General features: G+C 41.8%; 3 protein-coding genes across 7 annotated transcripts in view; 1 reads left to right on the forward strand and 2 right to left on the reverse strand.

The window, feature by feature from the left end:
• xxylt1 (xyloside xylosyltransferase 1) overlaps positions 1 to 218 on the reverse strand; it is a 31,026-nt gene extending 30,808 nt beyond the window's left edge. Inside the window, exon 1 of the mRNA XM_071521658.1 lies at positions 96 to 218. The gene's annotated coding sequence lies outside the window, so the exon portion shown is untranslated. The remainder of the gene's footprint in view (positions 1 to 95) is intronic.
• Positions 219 to 1,062: 844 nt separating this feature from the next.
• Positions 1,063 to 9,216, forward strand: LOC139645810 (serine/arginine-rich splicing factor 11-like). Of its 4 annotated transcripts, none has more exons than XM_071521654.1 (12): positions 1,063 to 1,411; positions 2,418 to 2,551; positions 4,531 to 4,640; positions 5,141 to 5,251; positions 5,345 to 5,391; positions 5,490 to 5,623; positions 5,956 to 6,037; positions 6,160 to 6,273; positions 6,549 to 6,638; positions 6,769 to 6,840; positions 6,958 to 7,135; positions 8,255 to 9,216. In XM_071521654.1, exons 1-12 carry the CDS (start codon positions 1,290 to 1,292, stop codon positions 8,459 to 8,461), a joined length of 1,401 nt encoding a protein of 466 aa, XP_071377755.1. In that variant the 5' UTR covers positions 1,063 to 1,289; the 3' UTR covers positions 8,462 to 9,216. The 4 variants fall into 4 exon arrangements, with proteins under 4 accessions (XP_071377755.1, XP_071377756.1, XP_071377757.1 ...); XM_071521655.1 differs by having other exon boundaries at positions 5,147 to 5,251; XM_071521656.1 differs by having other exon boundaries at positions 5,162 to 5,251.
• A 111-nt stretch (positions 9,217 to 9,327) lies between these two features.
• The window catches only part of LOC139645807 (ankyrin repeat domain-containing protein 13C), a 36,672-nt gene continuing 22,999 nt past the window's right edge, over positions 9,328 to 23,000 (reverse strand). For both annotated transcript variants that reach the window (XM_071521649.1, XM_071521648.1), the window contains 7 exons: positions 20,399 to 20,543; positions 19,632 to 19,763; positions 18,106 to 18,267; positions 14,181 to 14,260; positions 13,243 to 13,341; positions 12,421 to 12,521; positions 9,328 to 12,120 (listed from right to left, as the gene is read on the reverse strand). In XM_071521649.1, the coding sequence (XP_071377750.1) occupies positions 11,990 to 12,120; positions 12,421 to 12,521; positions 13,243 to 13,341; positions 14,181 to 14,260; positions 18,106 to 18,267; positions 19,632 to 19,763; positions 20,399 to 20,543 (850 nt within the window). In that variant the 3' untranslated portion in view covers positions 9,328 to 11,989. The remainder of the gene's footprint in view (positions 12,121 to 12,420; positions 12,522 to 13,242; positions 13,342 to 14,180; positions 14,261 to 18,105; positions 18,268 to 19,631; positions 19,764 to 20,398; positions 20,544 to 23,000) is intronic.

A 23,000-nucleotide genomic window follows, 5' to 3' on the forward strand; every position in this document is an offset into this window, starting at 1 on the left:
GTCGACCCATGCACGTCGATGCTTGCAAATCCGTGAAGTTATTGCCATGCCCAGAAAATAAACCGTTACTAGAAGAGTAGTAGCCATGCACTCACCTGTTTCAAACCGTAACGTTAGCTCTCAGCAGTTTCATCTTGACAGCTTGCTCGGGCTTTGGCTGACTTACAGCTTTCAGGATTCCTGAGCTTACGAAGCAACATGTTTTGCTAGTAATGTATTACAATGCATTTTTATTGTCGCTGCCGTCCGTTACCGAGCACAAAGCAACCCCCAGAAGAAACAACCACACTGCAAAGCTACACAACGCTGGGTGTTGACAAGCTGGCTAGCTACGATGCTAATTACAAGCAACGGCAATGCGCTTATGTGCGTCGCTGACTTGCCCTCCCCCCACTCAGTTCGTTAAACCCAATTCTACGAGGGCCGTATGATTGTTTAAAATTGGTGACAAAGATTTAGACAGTTATATAGTTTACAACTATTACTTGGTTTGAATATGTATTTAGTTGGAGTAAAAATAAATGGTATATCGGGGAAACTACTACAAAATATGTTGTGACACAACATTAGCCACACCCACTTTTGGTTCAGCCGTATTCCGATTGTCATGCTGCCTTTCCGTGCTGTCGGAAATGTTGGAATTATAAGTGGACCGCATATGAACCACCCATCAATGACTGGGAAAGTGGGAATTTTGCAGATATGCGACGTTTAGCGGGCGGGGACCATGGAAGTTGTGTCTACAAGTTATGGCAAAAGAGCAGCATTTCATTATTTCTTATTGTTTGGCATTCCATGCGATTAATTACTAAATATATTTTCCTCTTTTCCTGATGCGCATTTTCTCCTCTTCGTTCTGCATCTGCGGCGCAAAGTATCACTGAGCTGCCTGATTTCTAAAATAACACAATTTCCCGAAAACTACGTTTGGCACATGATTCATTTGCTATTACTCTTAACCAAAAGCACGTGAATCCAAGTCGTGTTTACGACGTCAAACCTTAGAAATATGAGCTTACGAGGAGTACATGAACGCAGCATCACTTCTCACGACATTGTCGACAACGGCATTGTTGCTCCATGCTCACGGTAGTCGTCTCTAGCTAATGTTAGCCACCTTGTATTTACAAGAAAGATGCTCGTTTTTGTATTTGCCTGATGTTTAATTTTAGTTTGAAGACGTTACAAATACTTAAGTATTGTATACGTTACCTAGCTTGACTTTTCTGTGTTAAAATTAAGCTACATCGCTAGCAAAACGCAAGCTAGCTTGCTAACGACTCGCGAAAATGAATTCCAACACGAACGTAATTCAGGTGACAAATGTCTCTCCGAGCACCACGTCCGAACAAATGAGAACTCTGTTTGGATTCCTCGGAAATATAGAAGAGCTCAAATTATTTCCACCCGAGTGAGTATTTTGGACAACAAATGAGTGAAATGGTTTCTCTTTCGGCTTACGCGGCTCTTGCTGTTTTGTACTTGAGGCCTGTAGCGGCGAGCTGGCCTTGTTGCACGCAAAATGTTTGCCCGCGCCTTGGTGAATGCAGAAGCTAACATAGCAGCTAGCTAGCTAAACCAGAAACTGCTCAGACTCCTTGCACACGAGGGACCCATAATGAGATGTTCTCCTTAGAATATTGTTGTTATTGATGATTAATCTAGTACACAGTTGAACATCGATCTCCACTGTAGATGCCTGAGATAACAAGGACAGAGAGTTAAAGCTATTGTTAAAGCACCATAGCTAGTACATTCTCTCTTTGCATGTATGCTAACTTTTATTAAGTAGAAAAAGTAGTGGAATACAATTTCATTGTGTCACTGACCCCCTCAACAACCCCTGGGGATCTCCGGGTCCCACTTTGGGCACTACTGAGCTAAACTGCAATAGTTAATTATGCTTTAATGTTTACATTAGCTAGTTACAGCAGGGGATAATTAAGTGTTCTCTGCTTTGTTTTCCCCCTGTCGAAATACACCTGGCTACTCTGCAGGTAGGAAATGGGAGACTGCATTTTGGCGGGAGGTAGATGGGAGGACACCACTAGAAAGATTCAGATTTTATTTACATTTTAGATTTAAGGTATTTAGCTGAGGCTCTTATCCAGTATTAATGCAACAGTATGAATAGCAGCTAAGCCTCAATTTCAAGTACACCCACATTACAAGCAGCCAACAGGAAGAAGGTCAAGGGTCAAAGTCTTAGTGCCCTGACAATATTCCTGTGACCCTGAAATGATTATGTAAGAGTGCTAAGGATGGGGTTTACTTCAAGATGAACCATATTAGACTGAGTAGAGGATGCATTGTCCCCAGGGACTTAAACTCATTCATCCTTTGAACTCCGTTTGAAGAGGGCATGTCGGGTATCCTTGTTTGTATTCTTTGCACAACATATTTGTATTTTCTTCCAGTGACTCTCCCTTGCCTGTGACTTCACGTGTCTGTTTTGTAAAGTTCCATGAGTCTGAGTCGGTGGGAGTGTCCCAGCACCTGACGAACACCGTCTTTGTGGACAGAGCCTTGATTGTTGTCCCATTCGCTGAAGGTGGGTGCTTATTTTGTTCTTGTCTCACTCACTTGACTATCTATGAACATACAACACAAATTTTGTAGGTGTATTTTGATAGAATTGCAAACACTATCTGAGCCATTGTGAATTATATTGACCAAGCAAAGTTAGCTAAGCTTTTCATTGCTTGGCAGTTCTAGGTTTGTAAAAGGGAAATGTACATTTGTGCCCATGTCTTACAATCTAGCCTTTTTTGTAAACTTCTCTCTCTGTTATTTGTGTTGTGGTTTTCATAGTGGACAAGTCATTTGCAGAGAGCCCCTTCCTTGCTGGCTGAAAGTGGTCCTCTGCTGCCATCAGGAGATTAGAAAAATTAATGGCACCAGGCTCGCAAGCCCCTTCTCACTCTTGTTCTTCAGTAAAATATTAACTGTCTTTTTTTCTCTCTGTTTAAGGCATCTTTTCATAAAAAGATTAGCCACACAACTCTAAGCAAAATGGGGGGTGCAGGGCAATCAAAGTACCTCACATCTGAAATAAAGGGATTTGAAAGATTTTTCCAAATTTCATTTGTTTCAATCAGTAGGCATGCACCAAACACAAAGCATGCAAGGTAGATTAACTAATCAGTTATGCATGCTAGAATGGATTTGGAAGTTGTGTATCATTATCATTTAGTCATTTCCAGCAGATGCTCTGGAAGGTTATCATCACATAATTTGGCTATTAATTATAAGCACTGCCTTTGGCTTTTACTTGCTTCATGTGCCAAATTCTTATAATATTATTCTACACTGTGCATCTATTTTCCCAAATTTGCACTAACATACTGGAGGTAAAAGTAGTCTTAAGCCTCTGCTTGATGTTGCAGTGAAATGCTTTTTATTGACCCTCTCCACACATGACTCTGAAAGGGTTGAGTGAATCTCACGTTTAACGGTGGTGTTTCTTTTGTTGTTGTGTTTTACAGTTCTTTTTCCTGGTTCAGCCAGCCCTATATACCAGGCCCTGCTGAAAATGCCACCAACAGTTTTGTCTTCTGCAGCCTTATCCTGTTTCTCAAGTGTCCTTTCTGTCGTGTGTGTGTGTGCGCGTATGTGTGTGTCTGTCTCTCTCTCTCCGTTAAAATCAAAATTGTTGGATTCGAAAATAGCCTGTTTTCAGATTGCACAACCATGGATCACCATCTCCATAAGATTTTCCCTTTGATTTTATTGTTCTGTGTTTTGTTTCTCTTCAGCATTGGGCACATTGTTTACGATTCTATCAGGGCTTTTGCTGGAAATAGCCCTTACTTGATAGAACCTGTTCAGTGCAATTTATCCTCAACTTTGTTTGCTGTTTTTTAGCAAGTTACTGTTGGCTAAAACCTAGCAGTACTATATCTGCTTAGCACTGTATATGGATGCCATGTAAGTGTTGCGGTGGGCAAAGTACAAACTAGCCACCAGCAAAAGCCCAGAAAAGGCAATATGACTGAACCTTTTCTGTTTTTTGTATTGGTAATGGTAAGTGATGCACCATAAGTGATGAATTGTACCCTATTGTCTACACCCAAATCATGAACTTTGTTTTCTGTATCTCGATGTTTTTTGTGTGCTTTATAGCGAAGCAGCCGGCGCGAGTCGCTTGTTCATAAAACATCTAATGAAAGTTGAGAGCACATCCCACTGGACAACCGGCTGTGCTTGCTTACGTTTGGTTCATGACTTAAAAAACAAGTACAGGTGATAAAATCTTGGCAGTGTTGACCACAGTGTGTATTGTGACTTTTGAAATCATAGCTGCTAATCCTACAATCATACTTTGAAGAAAAAAAAAGTCAGGGATCAACATTTACAGACAAGACAAAAAACTGGAATGTGTTTTGTTTTGGTTTGTTTTTTTGTTTTTTTTGCTACATAACTCTCTCGTGGTAAGAGTAGTTAGACTGAGGTGGCTTGTCTGTAAGTCTTGTCTGAGTGTAGTAGATGTTGGCTTGGAGCGTGCACTGATACGTTGTTGTTTCTCTCCAGGAGTTATTCCTGATGAATCTAAAGCTCTGTCGCTGCTAGCTCCAGCCAATGCCGTGGCAGGAATGATGCCTGGGGGAGGCCTTCTCCCAACACCCAATCCTTTGGCATCAGTAAGTGTTTACATTCACCTGTCTTGAAAGCCTATGTTGTGCTTATGATCTCTGCGGACAGGTATTTTGGGTCTCTCTTTGACATAGCTTGAAGTATCTTGGAAATATCTAAAAAGTATATCAAAGTGTCATCCTATATAAAGGTTATTACTAAATCTAAGCCAGATTTGTGAAAAATCGCCTTTATTGCCAAAATCATGTGATGTTGATTTTTCATCTAATTTTCTGTGATGCATGCAAAGCAAAATGTAATTTCTATCTATCCATTATTCAAGGTTTGGGTGTAATTAATACAACTTAAATTTCTATAAAAATCCACAGGACTTTATAGAAGGGAGAGGGGGCATATTAGAAAATGGGTTTAACTTTCACTGTAGCCAGAATTAAACTTTAAAGTCAAATTTCTCACAGTACCATAAGCACAAAAAATGCAGTTTTTTTTACTATGGGTGGCCCTGGAACCCATAACCATGATAGAGTTTGCAGTGTTTGTGTGTTAGTGTCAGTATCAAATGTTCCAGATGGGAGGGACACCATTTGGAGGTCTGGGAGGTCCCAACATGGAGCAGATGGCTGCCATGGGAATGCCTGGACCAAACATGAACCCCCAGGTTAGGACTTGACCAGTTGCATTCATAATCACTGCAGATTTGTATTAAAAAAATCTTATATCAAATGGATAATATCCTAATTCTCTTCTTCAGGCTCTTTCTGCTGACTTCCTGAAGCTCATGCAGTCCATGGACCCCAAGTAAGAAACTAATAACCTCCTCATCCAATGTTTTCAGTGCAACGGGCCTCACCTAAATATTTTTAAGACAATAATCCAATTCATTGATGCCTCTGCAGATTGAATCCCATGGCAGCTGGACTGAACTTGAACCCAGGGATGAAGGCCGACGCGTCCAATAAGGAGATTGAGGAAGCCATGAAGAGAGTTCGAGAGGCTCAGTCACTCATTTCTGCAGCTATTGAGCCAGGAAGTGAGTACTGTGTCTCTTTTAGTCCCCCACTATGAGATCGGGTCCAGGAACTATAGTTTGGTCTCCATCTTGGCATCCATTTGTCCGTCTGTCACGCACAAAGTCTTAGACACCGCAATCCAGATTTTGTGGTTATTTTATGGTGTATTTATGGTACATTATTGGGTGAAAATGTTAATGTCTTGTGTTTTTTTTTTATTAAACTGTGTGGATTATGCTAATAGAATTTAGCTCAGTCAGATGTAGAATATTTGTTCCGTTATGTGGGCGATCCCACTACCTGGTAAATATACTCATCAGTTCATGCTTTTGTTTTATCGTCGTTTTTGCAGATAAGAAGGATGACAAGCGTAAACATTCCCGCTCCCGCTCCCGGTCACGACGCAGGAGGTCCAGGTCTCGCTCAAAACACAGGTGAGACCGCTGTCTGACAAGTCCTAGTTTCTGGTCTATCAATGCAATGAAACAAATAACGTCTTGTGGTGTGTGCACCTGAAAGATTATCATATGGTAAAACTTTGTCACCTTTGCGGCAGACGATCGAAGAGCAGGTCTCGGCGGAGGTCCCACTCCAGAAGCAGGAGGAGGTCCAAGAGCCCACGGAGGAGGAGGTCCCACTCCCGAGACCGAAGCCGCCGCAGTAGATCTAGGTCAGTGTCTCCTCTCTTGTCCTTAAAAACAAGATAACTTCCATTTTTGATGATGCAGAATTTGACCTGCAGTTTTAAGATGCAGTTTTGCTACATACATAATACTTCATCAACCTGCTACACATTCATACAGTTACACACATCCACATGCAGATCAAAAGTCCTCTACTGTTTGGACACTGAGAAACTTGGGCATTTGTTCCACTTGTCTAACAATTATATATAAGTGCTCTTCTGATTCTATTGTTTTCCTTGCTTGTGTCTTCCTTGTCCAGGGACAGGAGGAAGGAGGAGAAGTCTAAGAAACGGTCGAAGACGCCTCCCAAGAGCTACAGTAGTGCTAGGAGGTCTCGAAGCATCAGCCGGTGAGTGGCACAGTGTGGAACAGTGTTTTTATATGCCGAAATGCAGGCACACCTCAGTTTGAACTAAGACAACAATGACAGGGGTAAACAATTATGTGGGTGTTTTGTTTCTCTTAATTGCCCTACCCAGGAGACGCAGGCGAAGCCGCACCGCATCTCGGTCCCCAAAGAGGAAGCTTTCCAGGTCGCCATCGCCCAGACGGTGAGTACAGTACAGTCTTCCTTCCTTTATTTGGAATACAGGAAATAAATATAATATCAGTATGGGAGATCCAGTGGTTTTTCAACCTTAAAGATCATGTATTTGTCCTGTACACAGCCACAAGAAAGAGAAAAAGAAGGACAAGGAACGGGAGAAGGACCGGGACAGAGAGAGGAGGGAGGACAGGGACCGGAGCCGAGACGAAAGAGAACGCTCCACCAGTAAGAAGAAGAAGAGCAAAGACAAGGAGAGAGATCGGGACCGCAAGTCTGATAGTGAGAAAGGAGATGTCAAGGTTTGTATGAGAGATGGGGTTTCTTATTATATTTATTGGCAGTTCATCTAAAGTCACGCAACTGACTGGCGATAAATTAGAAATATGTCAAAAACTCAAATAATTGACAGCTCCCTTAAGCCAGACACACTCTTCATGACCTAAGATCTCTGTGCCGCTCGCATCAATCAACCGTCTGTCCTGTCATTTCTTGTCTCGTCGATTGTAGTATCGCTGCCCTGCGGAAACGAGTGAAGCATGACTGTTTTTCGCCTGATTGTGCTAAAAAATGGAGATTAAGAGGGAAGAGCAGTTCGCAGCACTTACTGTGTGTGCACTCATTTGTTCTGAAAAAGAATAAAACTAGACGCCAATTTTGAGGAGAGAATGGCTGGGGAGATGCAGGCAGCCTGGGTTGTCTGTGCTGCAGAGAGAGTTGGAGGTAAATTATAAAGTGCAAACAAAATAGGTAGCTAGACTGCATTGTTTGATGTTCTGACACAGTAGGAACACAGTATCGGCAAGGGAATATCATTCCATAACAAAATATTTCTCAATATTTTCACAAAAGAAAAAAGAAAAATAAATTAAAAAAAAAATTTCTTCCACCTGGCCCCCTCCTCTCTAGTATTGCAGACAAAATCAAACATGTTTTAAAATCTACAGAGGTCTGAATGGGTCAGACTGCTTCTGTGACCGGCTCGAGCTTAAGATTTGGCGCTCCTAGTTTACTCCGGAATGAGGATTTTGTCTCGGATCTCAGCTGTCTGGGACAGCTACATCGGGCCTAAAGTCATGTAGTGTGTGCCTGGCTTTATCGGTACACACCAGGAGATGGATCATCGCATGGTTAATAAATACAGTATATGCAAGTTGCCCGTTTGCATTCATAATGATGAGCCATGATGGGAAATTAGTGTTTTGCTCAGGCAATTCTATATGTAATTTGAATTTACATACATATTACATCTAGTATTTTTTTCAACCAGTGCCTTATCCAGCAATCCATTAATAGTTCTTTAAATGTTCCCAGTTTTATTGGATTCTAAATGCAACATGTAATGCAACACTCCCTAAAGTAGAGTTGTCATGTTCATCCACTGTGAAGCTCAGCCTTTAACCCTCTTTTTGTCGGAACAGGTGACCAGGGATTATGACGAGGAGGAGCAGGGTTACGACAGCGAAAAAGAAGGAGAGGAGGAAGACGACGAGAGGAAGAGCGACTCGGACTCTGCCTCGTCCCCCAAAGCCCCGGAGGAGCTGGAGAGAGCCGAGGGAGAAATGCCCAAGAAGTCCAAACTAAACGGAGACGATCACCATCAGGAGGACATGGAGATGAGCGACTGAGAATATCCCAGAGGCTGAAACAAACCGCAACTTTCCACTGTCCTTTTTTTTTGTTTTGTTTTTTAAAAATAGGCCACAAAACTTCTGTGCCTGATCACTTAAAGTTAAAAATGTGATTTGTAGTCTTAACTGCAGAAGGGGGGGGGAGGTGTACAGGTGTTTTGCATTTTAGATTCTCTCAACAGAGAAATGATGTTGTTTGGGATAGTCAAATTTATCTCTGTATTGGACAGAGCGTCTAGTGAGCATGTGTAGGAAAACGGTCACAAATAACTTTTTGTAAAGAAAACGGTGGGAAAAAACGAAGAAAAATGAGTAACATTAGACATGGTTTTAAATTGTCAAATTGCTGTACTTGTTTGTTTTAAGGCCCTATTTAATTTTTTTTCCCCCAAATTTCCATTTGTCTTCAGAACTTTTAGTCATCCTGACAGAATATACAGCATTTTCTACTGAAATGCTGTTTCTCTCAATATTTTACTAGACAGGATTTCCCTTGCCCATTCAGACTGTTATCAAATAACGCCCAGCACCACGTTGCATTTGGTGCAGGGCAGCTTTTTTATTTTTTTGCTCTGTTGGGAGGCCTAACCAATTTGCGTTAACGGTAATTCACTCGATCCTATTGCAGCTGTCCCACCTATTTCACAACCCCCTGTAAATGTACACTGTAGATCAAAATGAGTGTTGCTGCAATTAAATACCTTGTCTGCAATATGTTTTACAAAGGAAGCTAATAAAATTGGGTCAAACTATCTTTACTTGTGTGTTGGTATGTGATAGAGGAAAGGAAAATTAGCTCCTGCTCATGCTATCAGTGATGGTCAGGATGTGGAAAAACATGGAGTCCACAGGTTCCATTCAGATATGTGGGATTTTTATTTTAGTACATTTTATACGAAAATAGTGTGGCAGGCTTATACAAGGGTTCTTGCTGTACAACTGGCATGATGTAGATGCATGAATACATAAAACATGTAAGATTCAAGCAGCTGAAGCCGTAGGAAGGAGCATAAAATAACATGTAAAGCGTACGTAAGTGAGGAGGCACACTTCCATTGGCTGCACTAGCCAGTAGTGAGGAATGGAATCGTGATGGGAGGAGGGGGGGGAAACAAAAAGTACTGTATTTGGCTACACTGATATTGAATATGGATATAAATACGCATGTTCCACCATGAGTGCCTGGCTGCTGAACAACACCTTGGAAACCAAATTGTCAGTTAGGACTCCAGCGGCAGCCAAGCTTAGGAATGAACTAAAGTAAAGCATAACATTCTGCAGAATACCTATTTGGATCAGCATCGACCGTTTCAGCAGCTAAAAAGATCCGGTAAAGTTAATGATGAGCTCTTCCTGCCCAAGTCAGTGTCAACACTTCCTGGACTGCAAATTTCTACTGGATGAATTTCCCCAGGAACCTTGGTGCTTTGTGCTCTTCTCCCTGTGGAAATTTCACGGTTCCATACATGTGAAAAGGGGGTTCATAAAGTTTATCAAATGTGGAATAAAAAAAAAAAAAAGGTAACACAATACGAGAATTAATAGATTCTTTTTTTAAACCAGCACAAAAGTATGTACAAAAATAGCAACTGCCACCATGGTACAAACCAATAAACTCTTGAATTAACTCACATGACACTTTACATTAAAAAAAATCCACAACTCTTCCTCTTGCAGAGGACACCTTAATCCCATCAACATAAGGAAAATAAGAAAGGAGAAAGTAAAAGACAAAAGCAATAAAAATCCATAAAACCGATGTATTTACACATTGCGCGGGGGAAAGGCCCGTTTTTTTGTTACGTGTAAAAATGGCATGAACATTGTACTTCAACATCATTCACTCATTCCCTAATGTCTACAGATAACTGAAAAAAAATGTACAACCCCCTGGTTTGATTCTTTTAGCTGGATTGTAGTTTGTTACATAGTTTACAAAGGTAGAATAAGAAGAAAAAAACAAGGCTTAGACGTCATAACTTATAATGCCACACTCGCTGCCAGTCAAACAGAAAGAGAAGAAGACTCTGTGGTACCATTAAAATTTGCAGCATTTCTAGCGTTGCCTCGATGAAACTAGATTTCAAACGCAGTACAAAGGGTTGAGGATCACACCATGACTGCCATTATGAACTCAGCTGAGTGCAGAGTAGCTGTAGTGAATCTAAATAGTGCCCAAAAGTTCAGTGATGCTACTCCACGCTCAGGATAGTCCTTGTTACACAAAAAAAAAAAAAGCAAAACAGTTTTGTATCACTTGTGGAACTCTAACTTTTAGGTTGTTAAGCTGCAAAAGTAGCTGTTTTATTAAAATTCACCACCGTTTATTTTCATTTTTCTGACTTTTCTCAATGAAAGTCTCAATTTGATGATGTCACAGGATTGCATTTTCCGTGACGTTAAAGTCACAATGAAACTGCATTTTGAGAGTATCTTGCTTCCTTAAATGTGATGGATTTCCTGTTGAAACAGGATGTTGGGGGCGGGACATAACGCAGGGAGGGACCATTAAAAAGTGTAAAGTGTATCTGTTAGAGAAAGGCAGTTGTATTTGATAGGAAGGACAGGGGGGGGATTTAAAAAACAAATCTGTGATTGTTTATTGGTTGGAAATTTGGTTGGAAACCACTAAAGGTTTTCCATTTTCCAGGAAGTAAAAATAATTAGATTTTGATATAAAAAATCCAATAAAATATATATTTATTGTTTCGGTGCGACTTTAAAGCTAAAAATGCAAATCTCAAAACGACAAACATCTTGGGAATTTTTCCGGAAAATGCCAACTTTTGCAGAATAAAAACCTAAAAAGTCAATTCTGGTTTCAAACTTCCTCTTCAACATCCCACACACAGTAACTTCAGTGCTTCACTACAGGTCAGTTAAACACAATCCCTTTATAAACATTACGTACATACTTACACACATAGCATCAACTGAATTGGTACTCCCTCTCCTACTTAAAACCCTCGTGCAGAAAATGTGTCAGCTCCTCCGTCACTCACTGTAACTTCAATGCCCTTTCCTTTTCGTGGACGAGGCGTTCAGGCGCTCTCAGGTGTCCAGTGAACGCGGTTACATGCACTCCCTGCCTCCTGTGCTGGGTTGAACCGAATCCGAAAGGTGAGAGCAAATGTAGAACCTGCAACACTATGATCCAAAACACTTTTAATTCAATACAAAATGTCAACCTCTCCTGCCACAGTCTGAGATTATACAATTTTTTTGTCATAGAAACTGTATTTTAGGTCTGGTTGTCTTGCTGCTGTATTATGAGGCATCTGCCCTGCTGAAGTGTCCTTGAGCAAGGCACTGAATCCCTACCAGCCTCAGGTTGCTGCTCTGTAGCCGAGCCTGACCTCTGACCTCCCTGGGGGAAAAAAAAAAAATCTTTGTTGGGGACCCATAAACTGCCATAATTATTTATTCTTTCCTCTTCAACTCGGTTTTTCTTTTGCATTAAAACAAAGATGTTTTGGAGCATAATGTTCTACGTTGGCTTCCTTGCCGGACGTCCAGCCTGAGAGGTTAAAGGTCAGGGAAGCGGCTGGGGTCTTCTTTGTACTCGTTGGGGATGGTGAAAATGGACTCGTCGAACTCGTCGTAGCGAAACTCCTGAAACGTCACCGTGGCTGTGATGGTGGGAAAGACGGGGATGTCTGCGGGGAGGCGGGAGCGGTGGCAGAAATTAGACTTTTATAGATCTTAAGAGGCGTACTTTGACATTCTGAACTATTCTAATTGGTTTATTTTTATTCAGACACCTGTCAAGGAAATGCTTCTATATTTCTCCTTTAGTTTCTTTAAAGTAATAACTAAACTGTGAAAGACTCGACTAGAATTTAAAGCATCCCTTAAAACATCCCTTTCAACCCAATTACCGCATCGTTTCAGTACGCTGATCCCATATATATTCAAATAACCATGCAGATATGCTTGTTTGGATTACATCAACTTACCGAGTTTGACAGGAAAGCCGGGGGGGAGCTTCATCTGAACAAACTCCCTGAGTTTATTAAAGTGCTTGAAGGGTGCAATCACCTCCAGAACATTTAATAACCTGAGGGGAAACACATCCAGCAGACGGTGTCAGACAGACTCAACTCATTCTGAGCAAATATCACACACGTATTGCGTCATGACTGCAAGTCCAGAGCAATTTAAAACTACTTTCCCCGATGATTAACCTTAAGTCGTGTGACTGTAGGGCTGAAATTATGGGAAAAATGATAATGCCGATTATTTGGCTAGATACTGTAATCATGATAATTCATTTCGATGATTTTAGGCGCAAAATTTTACATGTTTTGCAAATTCTATAAATTGCGTGACCATTTTAAACTACAGTGGACATAGTAAGTGAAATCAAATGTTGCTGGTTTAGCATGATGATTATTAACCATGGAAACTAAAATTACAAAATAAAATTATACATGATTAATTATGCAGTCCAATGTAACTGACTAGTCTAAAAACAGAATGACATAAATGACAGCTCTTACTGAGTTTGTCAAAAACATTCAACCCATTTACAACCGATGTGATGATGACTTAATTTCTTGTCCATTAAGTTATTTATAAGCCCTTGGCGTCTCGCTGTCTTTTCTACTATGTTTTATCACTTAAATTTAACTAAACTAAAACCAGCCCTAGCACTGTCCAAACATCTTAAGTGTCAACACCGGTATCATTACCACCCAGGTCCCAGGAAAGAATTAACATGAAAGTTATCTTGCCGCCTGCTTATCAATAACTGTCTAGACTTTGAGAGGAAGACTTACGATTCAATGCCCAGAGGGAAGTCTTGACTCATGGCTACCGTGGCTTTGAAGTTCTTCTTGCTCTCTTTGCAGACCAGCTCTCTGCCGAGATGAGGCGCTCTGAGGGGGGAGAGGAGAGACGACCTGTCAGAATATCATCCCACAATAACAACTCACCAAGTAGGACTTTGAAGTTGCTATTCTGCAAAAGCGGACATATTCCTTAAATTTTCCAATATTTATGACAGTTTTATGAGTTTTGACTGATACTGTGAGTTATCAAGAAGGGAATAATTGTTCCCCGCCCTCTGTCTTCATGTTCTTTCTCCTAAACCAGAGGTGTCAAACTGCGATCCTCGAGGGCCGAAGTCCTGCGGGGTTTTTGATCTTTTCATGAACTCGAGGACTGCAGTTTGAAGGTAACTACCATAGCCTTGATCAATTATGTAAAACAACCGACCCTGAACGTGACAACCATGATACACAGATGTTTGTAGGTGAACCTTTAGGGCTCTATTTTGGTGACGGGGAAGTGATACTTTGATATACATTCCTTAAACAGGAGAAAATAAGATACATAAATATAAGATTTTTCATTCTTTCTAACTGTATACACACATGTGGCTGTGGCTGAATGATTGTTATCCAATGCAGAACTGTCAGTACACGCCATGACTTCGCTTTGAGCCGTGTGCCATTGATTCACAAAAATATACAGCCTTTACGTGAAATCTATTAATCAATTTGAAGAAAGTGACACCAACTCTTGCCAAATGACGGACCAAGTTAAAATAAATGAAGGTACTTGGTACTACAAACAACGGTGACTGGAAGGACAACAGGAAATTTAAGTCCTCGGTTCACAAAATGATAACACTTCTACGAACTTCAGGTAACTTCTATAGCTCTATAGTGGACGGGAAATTACCCCTCATTTGTTTAAACACAAAGATACCTACTTTCCATTGTCAGCAGAGATGTATTCTTCCCAGGAAATAGTGTTGGGTGACGGGGGAGTTAGAGATTGCCTCCTCGCCGGCTGAAGAGTGCGGAGGAAAAAACAACATGTCAAGGATAGAGCCCAGACTAAACAACTGCAGAGTCACACATAACAAACACCACAAGGAGAAACAAAAGGCTCACAGCAAGGTCGAGACCAGACAAAACAAAAACCACAACACAACTCATCAAACTCAGAATCGGGATAATTTGAAAGAACCAGTGTTCTTGCACTGGATTGTAAATTTGTAAAATATGTAAGCTGCAAACATCTGTTCATCTCTAAATCTGTCAATAATCACACAAGGAATTCTCAAAACACTATATTAGCATTATGCAGACGCTCTGTCTTTTGTTTTATTGTATTTATATTTTGTTCTTTGCTGCTGAAATGACCCACTTTCCCCTCTGTGATCAATAATGTTAAACTTATTTTAACTGAGCAATACAATGCACAGCACAGCTCCGACCACTAGATGGCCTCAGCGCATCACTAAAGTGACTGAACTCTTGTGTAAAAACTGTACAAAGTGTAACATAAAGGACTGAATTACTATGCAGCTGAAATAACACTGTGTATAACTAAACATCAGTGGAGGCAAAATCCTTAGGCAGTTTCAACACAGCGTGTTCTTTGTGTCAACTCGGTTCACATTTACTTACATACTTCCCCTTAATCCTAGTGTTTTTGCATTCAGCCTAGACTACCACTTATTCAAACTGCCACTGCATGACACATTGTACCAGGCCACAATCAGTATGCTATAAACATAGCATAGTTCAGTCTAACTTCAGTAAGTCATTTCACCTTCTAATCCATATTTATAGCTGCAACATGAAACAGTTTTGACACTGAAATAATAAATGAATCAAATACATTACACATTATTCTGGCTAGATCCGCCCGTTTGCCTGAAATTGGCTTTTTGATGATGTTAGGGACATTTTGGTGTCTGTACCATTTGCTGTGAGTGTGTGTCATATGGTTGTGGCCAGTGGTGAGTTGTGTTGTGGCCATGAAGGAGAGGCTAGCGCCCATAGCTACAATAGCAGAAAGTAGTACAAAAAGAAAGTAAAGCTTAACTAAACATGTGGTAAACAAGACCTTTTCAAATAAATGGTGAACATCAGCGTTGTTGTTTTTTTTTGTGGAGCCTGTGGTGGCTTTACAGGTGCCAGCGACCTCAGCTACCTCAGCCTCAGGCTAGAGGTAACTGGCTTTTTCAAGTTAGACAGCCTCATCAAAATGGGTCACAAGTGTTGGAGCGGGAACTTGACTGACTGTGGGGGAGGAGGGTGGGACTGACAACACACTTTGCTGCCTCGAGGTCGAAAAGTGGCATTTGCTATCATTAGTCACTGCATAATTCCATTTGTGTAATTTCATAGCTCTGATATCTTTACTATTATTCTAAAATGTGGAAAATAGTAAAAATAAAGAAAAATGTGTTGTGTCCAAACATTTAACTGGTAGTGTATGATAAGACAGCAGGCAGACGGCCCTCTGCCATCAGCTTTCCCTCAATCCTAACTACACTGCAGTCACCACAGAATTGTTTTGGTGTTTTCACGGTGGGCCGCGGCCTCACGAGCGCTCGCTCCCACGCTGTGTGTGACCGCTCCGCTGTGTTGTTGTGATGAGAACAGAGTACACACCGCCCGCGGGGCCCTGATCTGCTGGTATGCCGGTCCCGCCTGCCGGCCTCGCCCCCTTTCTGTCACTCCGTGGCACCAGTGGGTTTTAGCCTTCATCCGTCTGATCAATAGTGCCGAGCCCCGTCATAAAGCCCCCCACGCTTCCCTGTGTCCACAGGCGCGGAGCTGACCCGCTCGCCCCTCTCCGCCCCCCCGCCCCCCCGGCTGCCCTCCATTCGGCCTCCATCCCTGCGGTAAACACAGCTACGTCACAGAAACTGGCCTGCCCAGCTATTTTTCTGTCACCTACTTCCATCTATCATTTTCCATCGAGGGCGGAAGAAACAACCGGCATGGCATCGACACTAGAGCCCACAAAAGACACACATACACACACAGGATTTAAAGGCATAATCAGCTTTTTTTTCTTTTTTTTTCTTTTTTTTCGGTAAAACATTAGGCCAGTGGGTATTGATTCAAATAGACACAGACTGTAAAGAGACTCTGACATACAACAGAACACATTGATGAGACAAAGCCTCGCACAGAACAAGGAAAACAACCAAGCAGTTAAAAGGCATCCATTGAGTGTTGTGCGGCTTTGTTTTCACTGTGTGACTGGCTTTATGCATAGTGTTTAGACAAGGGCTTGCTAAGCAAACTCTGGAACATACTGCAGTGAAGGGACGGTGGGTGGGAGCATCAGCTCTGTGAACAAGCCGCAGCTGTGCCGCTTTCACCGCTAGGTGGCGACGCTACGCCTCAAATCCATGCAGAGTGGATAGGGGAGGGGGTCGTCCTGTCTCACAAACAACGGTGACTGGGGCAGCTTTTCATTTCAAAGTTATGTCCGAAACAAATAAAACTTCAAAGAAACAACAGCGGGGAGTCAGACGGAGGTATTTTTTAATAAACCATGCAAAGTTGATCAAAAGAGTCTGGTGTTGAAGGTGGAGACCAAGTCCATGCTGTTTCTACAGGTTTCATCTTACTACAGATAGAGCAGTGAGTGTTGTGAGGTTTATTTGTCTGAGATCCTACCCCAAGAGCCCAGCGGGACAGGACAGTTTCAGGATTGGACTGGCGGTTACGCTGCAGGTGCAAGTAAACAGGATCTTTACACACCAACTCGCTAATAACTTCCTACCAGTGAGTCACAAAGTAACTGTAAGAGTGGAGATGCATATACACATTCCTTCAGTCCAGGGCCGAGTGTGAGTTAGCAAAAACTCGGTAAGACCCGCCCCGCACTCTATTAGCTGCCTCTTCTTCTTTCATAGTGACAAAAACTAAGGCAGACAAAAGATCTATTTTGTAATCTACCCAATGAAAATCCACCTCGCCTCTGAAACTTTGTCACTATAAATGGCACAATAGAAGGCAGATAATATGGTGCGGTTTTTAGCAGATTATTCAAACTCTTTACTCCTTTAGTTCAGATCATTTGGTACAGGTGAGAACAATGCCATTCGAGTGTGACTGCCACCAAATAAAGACACTGAGACACCTGAAAACACGAGTCTCAGTCCAAGAGAACTATGGTGCGGTTTACTCATTTTACGACGGTCTCTCTCTTAACTGGTATGAACACCAGAGAAGGTAAATTACAGCAAAGAGCACAGACAAGTCCATCATGCTTAGCTAAAGTTACAGGAAATCGGATTTGTTTTGATGTTCTCTAACCTCGTGCCATGACGGCTTACCAAAACTTGTGAGTCCATGTGACTTTTGCTTACAGGCCCTGGTTTGCACGTAATCGGGCAGTGTGAACTTAAAGAAATCAAAAATGCAACAAAGTAAACGTTTCCGCTATGGTTTAGACCAAAGAAAACAAACTGTAGGTGTGAGCTGCTATTTAAAGACATGTGTAACTGCAGTGCGAGTGTTATCGTGTTGAAATGACATGTTTTAGTCACTTTTTGGGTTCAACTGTCAGACAGTGTGTTTGCCCCATTGATGTGTGTCAGACAGCAGCGCTCCCGGTGCACTGAAGGTACATCAAGCTCTACAGTGAAGTAAGTGATGAAAGTTTGAACAGAATCAATCGTCATGATGGCAAAAACTAGGAAAATAAGGTCCAGGTTGAAAATAACCGGAATTATCCTTTAAGCATGGTGGATGCCTGCCAACATGGGGGTTTAAACCCCGATCCTCTGGCTGAACAGCGGTCTCCCTACTCACTCGCCACCCTACTGCCCTTTGACAAGTGACAAAGATCATGAGCCAGTCCATGGAAGTATGAGGACTCACCTCAAAGTTCTGCTCGATGAGGTTCCCTCCTTTGCTCAGGCTCTCCATGATGGCTTTGTTCCTCAAGATGTCCTCCTCGCTCAGGTGCTCCCGCCTCTTCCTGGACTCCAGCACCAGGCCGTTCACCGAGTAGAAATCCGCCAGGAAGTTTCCCACGCGTTCCTGCAGAGACGGGGAACAGCGACAACAAGCCCTCCTGCTGAGTCACCAATTTCCCCTTTAATACATCTCAAAAGGACAAAGGACAGAGACGAGAGAAAGCAATAGCCACATATCACATTCGCCGCCTCCATGCCCCCCACCCAGTTTGTGTTGTTTTCACCCCCTGAGCCTATCACCTGTAGTTCTTTCCTGGGGTTTCACTGCTGCTCCTGTGTTTAGGTTACCGTCTCTGCTGCCTTTCAACTTTGTTTTTTTGGGGAGGGAGATGTAGCAGGAAATATCATCAGGAATGTAGACATTCTTTACAGCATTGAATAACAGTTACCAAACAAGGGGTCACATAACTATTTGAGTAGAGGGGGGAGAAGACGAGAAGAGACAGATCTGCTAAGTAACATTTGTACGTCATACCAATAAAAGCATAACTGTGGCAAAATTTGTATGAAACGAAAATAGGTAGCCGAAAACTGTCCATTCTAGTCCAGGTTGAAGACCAGTTGTGCCCACTGGCTTTGGAACGGCCTGCCTGAGGAGCTTAAACTGGACTCAGACTGCAGGACTTAAAAAATCCCACATTTACAGAATCTAACCCTTCCTTCCAGTTTTCTCTCATAAAATCTATATTCCTTCAGATTTGTATGTAGGGTTTGGAACGTCAGACCTATAAATGCTACTTATTCCTATTAAAGGCTTAGCTGATGAAGACTCTGATATACAGCTGGTTTGAATACTGTTGACAAAATGCAGTAAGTCGCTTTGGACAAAAGCGTCTGCTAAATGACGTAATGTAATGTAATGTAATGTAATGGACCTCTCAAATCATGCAAACACATGCATTCTCACGAAGTGTTCTCATGCGGAGACAGGCTCAAAACAGGCATGGAGACAATACTGAAAATGTGTGCAATTATAACCAGTGAGAAAGGAAAGAAAAGGGTGGAACGCAGAGTGTGGATTAAAAATGACAGGCCAGACACGGGCAGCAGAGGCTATCAGTTCTGCAGTGAGAGCTGGAGGTAAGTCCAAGTTGTGTTGCCTTGTTAAAATGTAACCGTTAGCAAGTGGCCTGGTCAGCCTTTGGCTTGTTACAAAGTAGCAAACAGGGATTTTCTTGTTGTAAATCATCTGTTGTACAATACATTCTGCTATATTCCCATTAAGTGACCCATTTGCAAAATTCCCTGGTACTCCCTGACTTCCCCAGAGAATTTAGCGATTCCCTGACTGAATACAAAATTCCATGATATTCGAGAATTTCCACAGTCAGTTGGAACTGTGAGAGCAGGAGTAGTGTTTGTATAAGTAGTACTAGTAGTGGTGGTGGTTGTAGTAATAGTATAACAACAAGAACTACTGGCACCAACCGTCTTGTCCTCTCTGAACAGCCAGCCAGTCTGCGCCCTGGAGAAAGTGATGGACTTGGTGGAGAGAGTGGCGGAGTACACATCGCTGCTCATTAGGATGTCCACCTCCTCCTCCGTCTCCATCTCTGACTCCTGAAATTAAGGTTGGAGTTAGGAAACTCTGGAGGCCTCCACACACTCAGGCTGTCAATGACACAAAATTTAAAAGAACACTTAAATATTCTAAGTTTGAGTTGGTCACTTTTTTTCCCCTGGACACTCGTTAGGTTGTGCAAAAAAAAAATCTAGCGGTGCCCCCTGGTTTCCATGAGGAATCCTATCAGTGCTAACAAGCCATTCGGGAACCTTAAGGGCAAAAGTAGAAACGTGGTAGAAAGTGGTGGAAAAGACTAAAATTCAAAATGTCAAAATGTAATCCTTTAACAGCTTTAAGCCACTGACCAACAAATAAATTAGTTCATTGCTTTGACTGTGACCAAATACAGGGATTTGTTTTCACAACTGAGAACCGTTTGCTTTTCTCCTGCCTAAAAAAACATTTCTGACAAGTGCTAACAGGAAGCTGCCACCTATTTTTTTTCTTTTAGAAATTTTCACCAGGGGAGGAGACAGGAGACTAACAATTGTGTCCAGTAGTATTATTTTATGTTATATAGTGACTGGTACATCTCAAAATTCATCCATTCATCAATTTCACTATTTTTCCAGCCAATTGGATATTCAAAACAGAAGTATTTTTATGGTATGTGTATGGTGTGGATATGAACCTCATGGTGTATCCGCTGGTAGACTTTCTGTTCGTTGTCAAGCACCACGAAAGACTCGGAGGGGATGGCATCGCCGTTGAAGATGAAGCTGAGGTCACCACGCTGGCACTTCATATCCGTGAAGTCTATCAGGGTGGTGTCCAGTCTACACACACACACACACACACACATACACGGAAGAAGAAGGTAAAGGGGTTTACTGTGAGGGCATTAGGAACAGAAGATGAGGAAAGGAAAATAGAGGAAGACAGCGAGAGAGGTCAACCAAAAAGCGTAAAGAAAAAAAAAAATGTGAAAAGTGAATGAAAAAGATATGAGAAAAGGGAGAAGGTGAGAAGTTTAACTGTGATCTCAAAGCCTTTAAGAAACAGCAACACAACACAAGTGTAAGCAAAAGAGAAAAAAAAAAAAAAAAAAAAAAACGTTTTCACTGTGAGGAGAATGTCAAACTTTGGCTCAGAAAGCTGAGAGGCATCGTGTGTGCTAATCGTTGCCATGGGAGACGTACAGCCCATTTCTGTTTTCAACGAAAGCTTCTTTTTCTTTTTTAACTTTGTCAAAGCCGGTAGTCGTGGAACGAGACGTGACAGCAAAGAGAATAACTGAGCTCCGTGTGAAGACCAGACACAAAGTGGTAGGTATGAGAAGGGTGACGGGGTTGACACACTGTACCGCTAGAATGTAAATGAACTCGCGGTGATAGTTTCTTTCAGTCTCCCTCTGTCTGTCTGTCTCTCTTTCTCCCTGCAGCTCCGGGATAATAAGAGGACATTTTGAATACCAAATGAGACAGCCAGGAGCGCTTCTGGAGAATGATGACAAGCTCGGCATCAAGGCTAACTGGCACAGGTATGTGTGCCAGGCCAGCATGCAGAAACACACACACACACACATACACACACACACAAACGCTGGTTTGGACGCTCTCATGTACGGAGTTAACTAAAAATTTCCATGTTCAAATTTTGTTAATTTGTAAGTTAATTTAAGTGACCTAAATATAGAGAATGTGAGTGTGTGTGTGTGTAGTTTGTGACCAGGGAGCAATTTGCATTTTTTGCACTACCTCTGCTTTTGATTTCCATACCTCTGATCATCAAATTAAACATTAAAACATAACCTGTCAGTGAATAAAATACATTGATTTCTCCAATCTGACAGTAGCTGGAGCAAACAACTTCCAAAAAAACATTGTGGAGTTTTTCTCCCTTTTCACGCATCACGATTATAGAAGTGGGCTAGTTTCCAGCTCATAATTATGCAGAGATGTGGATAAAAGAAGGGCGACACTCTGCCGATGAGCCATCTACAGGGAAAAGTGTAAAAAAAAATAAAAAAATGAGGAGGACCATCATCAACGCAAATTGTTTTGCTAAAAGAATGGCAAGCAATAAATCTTACGCCACAACTGAATAGGCTGTAAATTAGTTTTCATTTGACCATACAACCTTGTCTCTCCTGATTGAAATTAGGCATAATGAAAGCCTATATGCTAAATTATCGTGTTAGATTGGCTAACTAGCCTTTTTCTTATTCAGTGCCATTCCCGTATTTGGCATAAAGTGAGCATTGCTGCTGTCCATAAACAGACTGACACTAGCACACCATAGCCGGCATCACCTGGGGCCAGAGGCATCACACTGTGGATTCAAGCATCCTCTAACAGAGCCACTGTATCATTACACAATGCACCACTATACATTGTGAGTCATAACAGCCTATCGATTGATCACATGAGTAGGTCTAATTTATGATCTTATGTGCATTAGTCCTATGCCCACATTACTGTTAAGATATGGTGACTTAATAATGTGTACCGTAAACCTATTTAGTTGTGCTAGAATAAATATCAGGCTTGCAGAAAAAAAAGGATGTTAACGCACACATCTATGAATGTTACATTTATCTCTGCTGAGACATAATGGTGCGCTGAAAAGATTAAGGCTCAAAATAAAATGTTGCCCAAATTCCCTCCCCTTGATATTATGCATCTATCTATCCATCTCATCTCCATGTGCATCTCCATGTACATAAAGGATTGTTGTTGTTTATTTTCAAATTGTATGGATAGAATTCTTTGGGGAAAAAATAATACATGTATGATAGGCATTTGCACTTGTATTTTTCATTTTCATACCTCCTTGTGTAAAATATCGCATGATAAAAAAAAATGCATTCCAAAAATACTCCCCTCGCTCCGTTTTTTTTTTTTACAAATCGCGCACCCTGCATGTAACCTAGCAACAAAGTTATTTTATCTGTGTGTGTGTGTGTGTGTATGTATGCATGTATGAATGACAGTGTGCCATAGCTGTGTGAGCTAAACCTCAAGGCTGTTGAACGGCGCCTGGTTTTAGCTTGTTGCAGCTCGGCGTTCATTACCAACAACCAGGGCGGGAAGCACACCACCCCGGATCTGCCGCTGTAGATTCATTGTTGTGACCGGCAGTCAGCATAACAGAGTGTGACGACTTTCTGCCGGCGCCCATTATAAGTGAAATGAGTAGCAGGTTAGACGCTACAGTGAGTCTCTGTCTAAGAGGCTCTGATTTGAACAGGAGCGCAGAAGTAATAGATCTGCGAACGGAGGCCGGGCCGCTCA

This window comes from Centroberyx affinis, unplaced genomic scaffold (assembly GCF_046629955.1).
Source record: "Centroberyx affinis isolate AG114_WGS23_722 - 3 ecotype Tasmania unplaced genomic scaffold, CSIRO-AGI_Caff_v1 ptg000910l_1, whole genome shotgun sequence".
NCBI classification, from domain to species: domain Eukaryota; kingdom Metazoa; phylum Chordata; class Actinopteri; order Beryciformes; family Berycidae; genus Centroberyx; species Centroberyx affinis.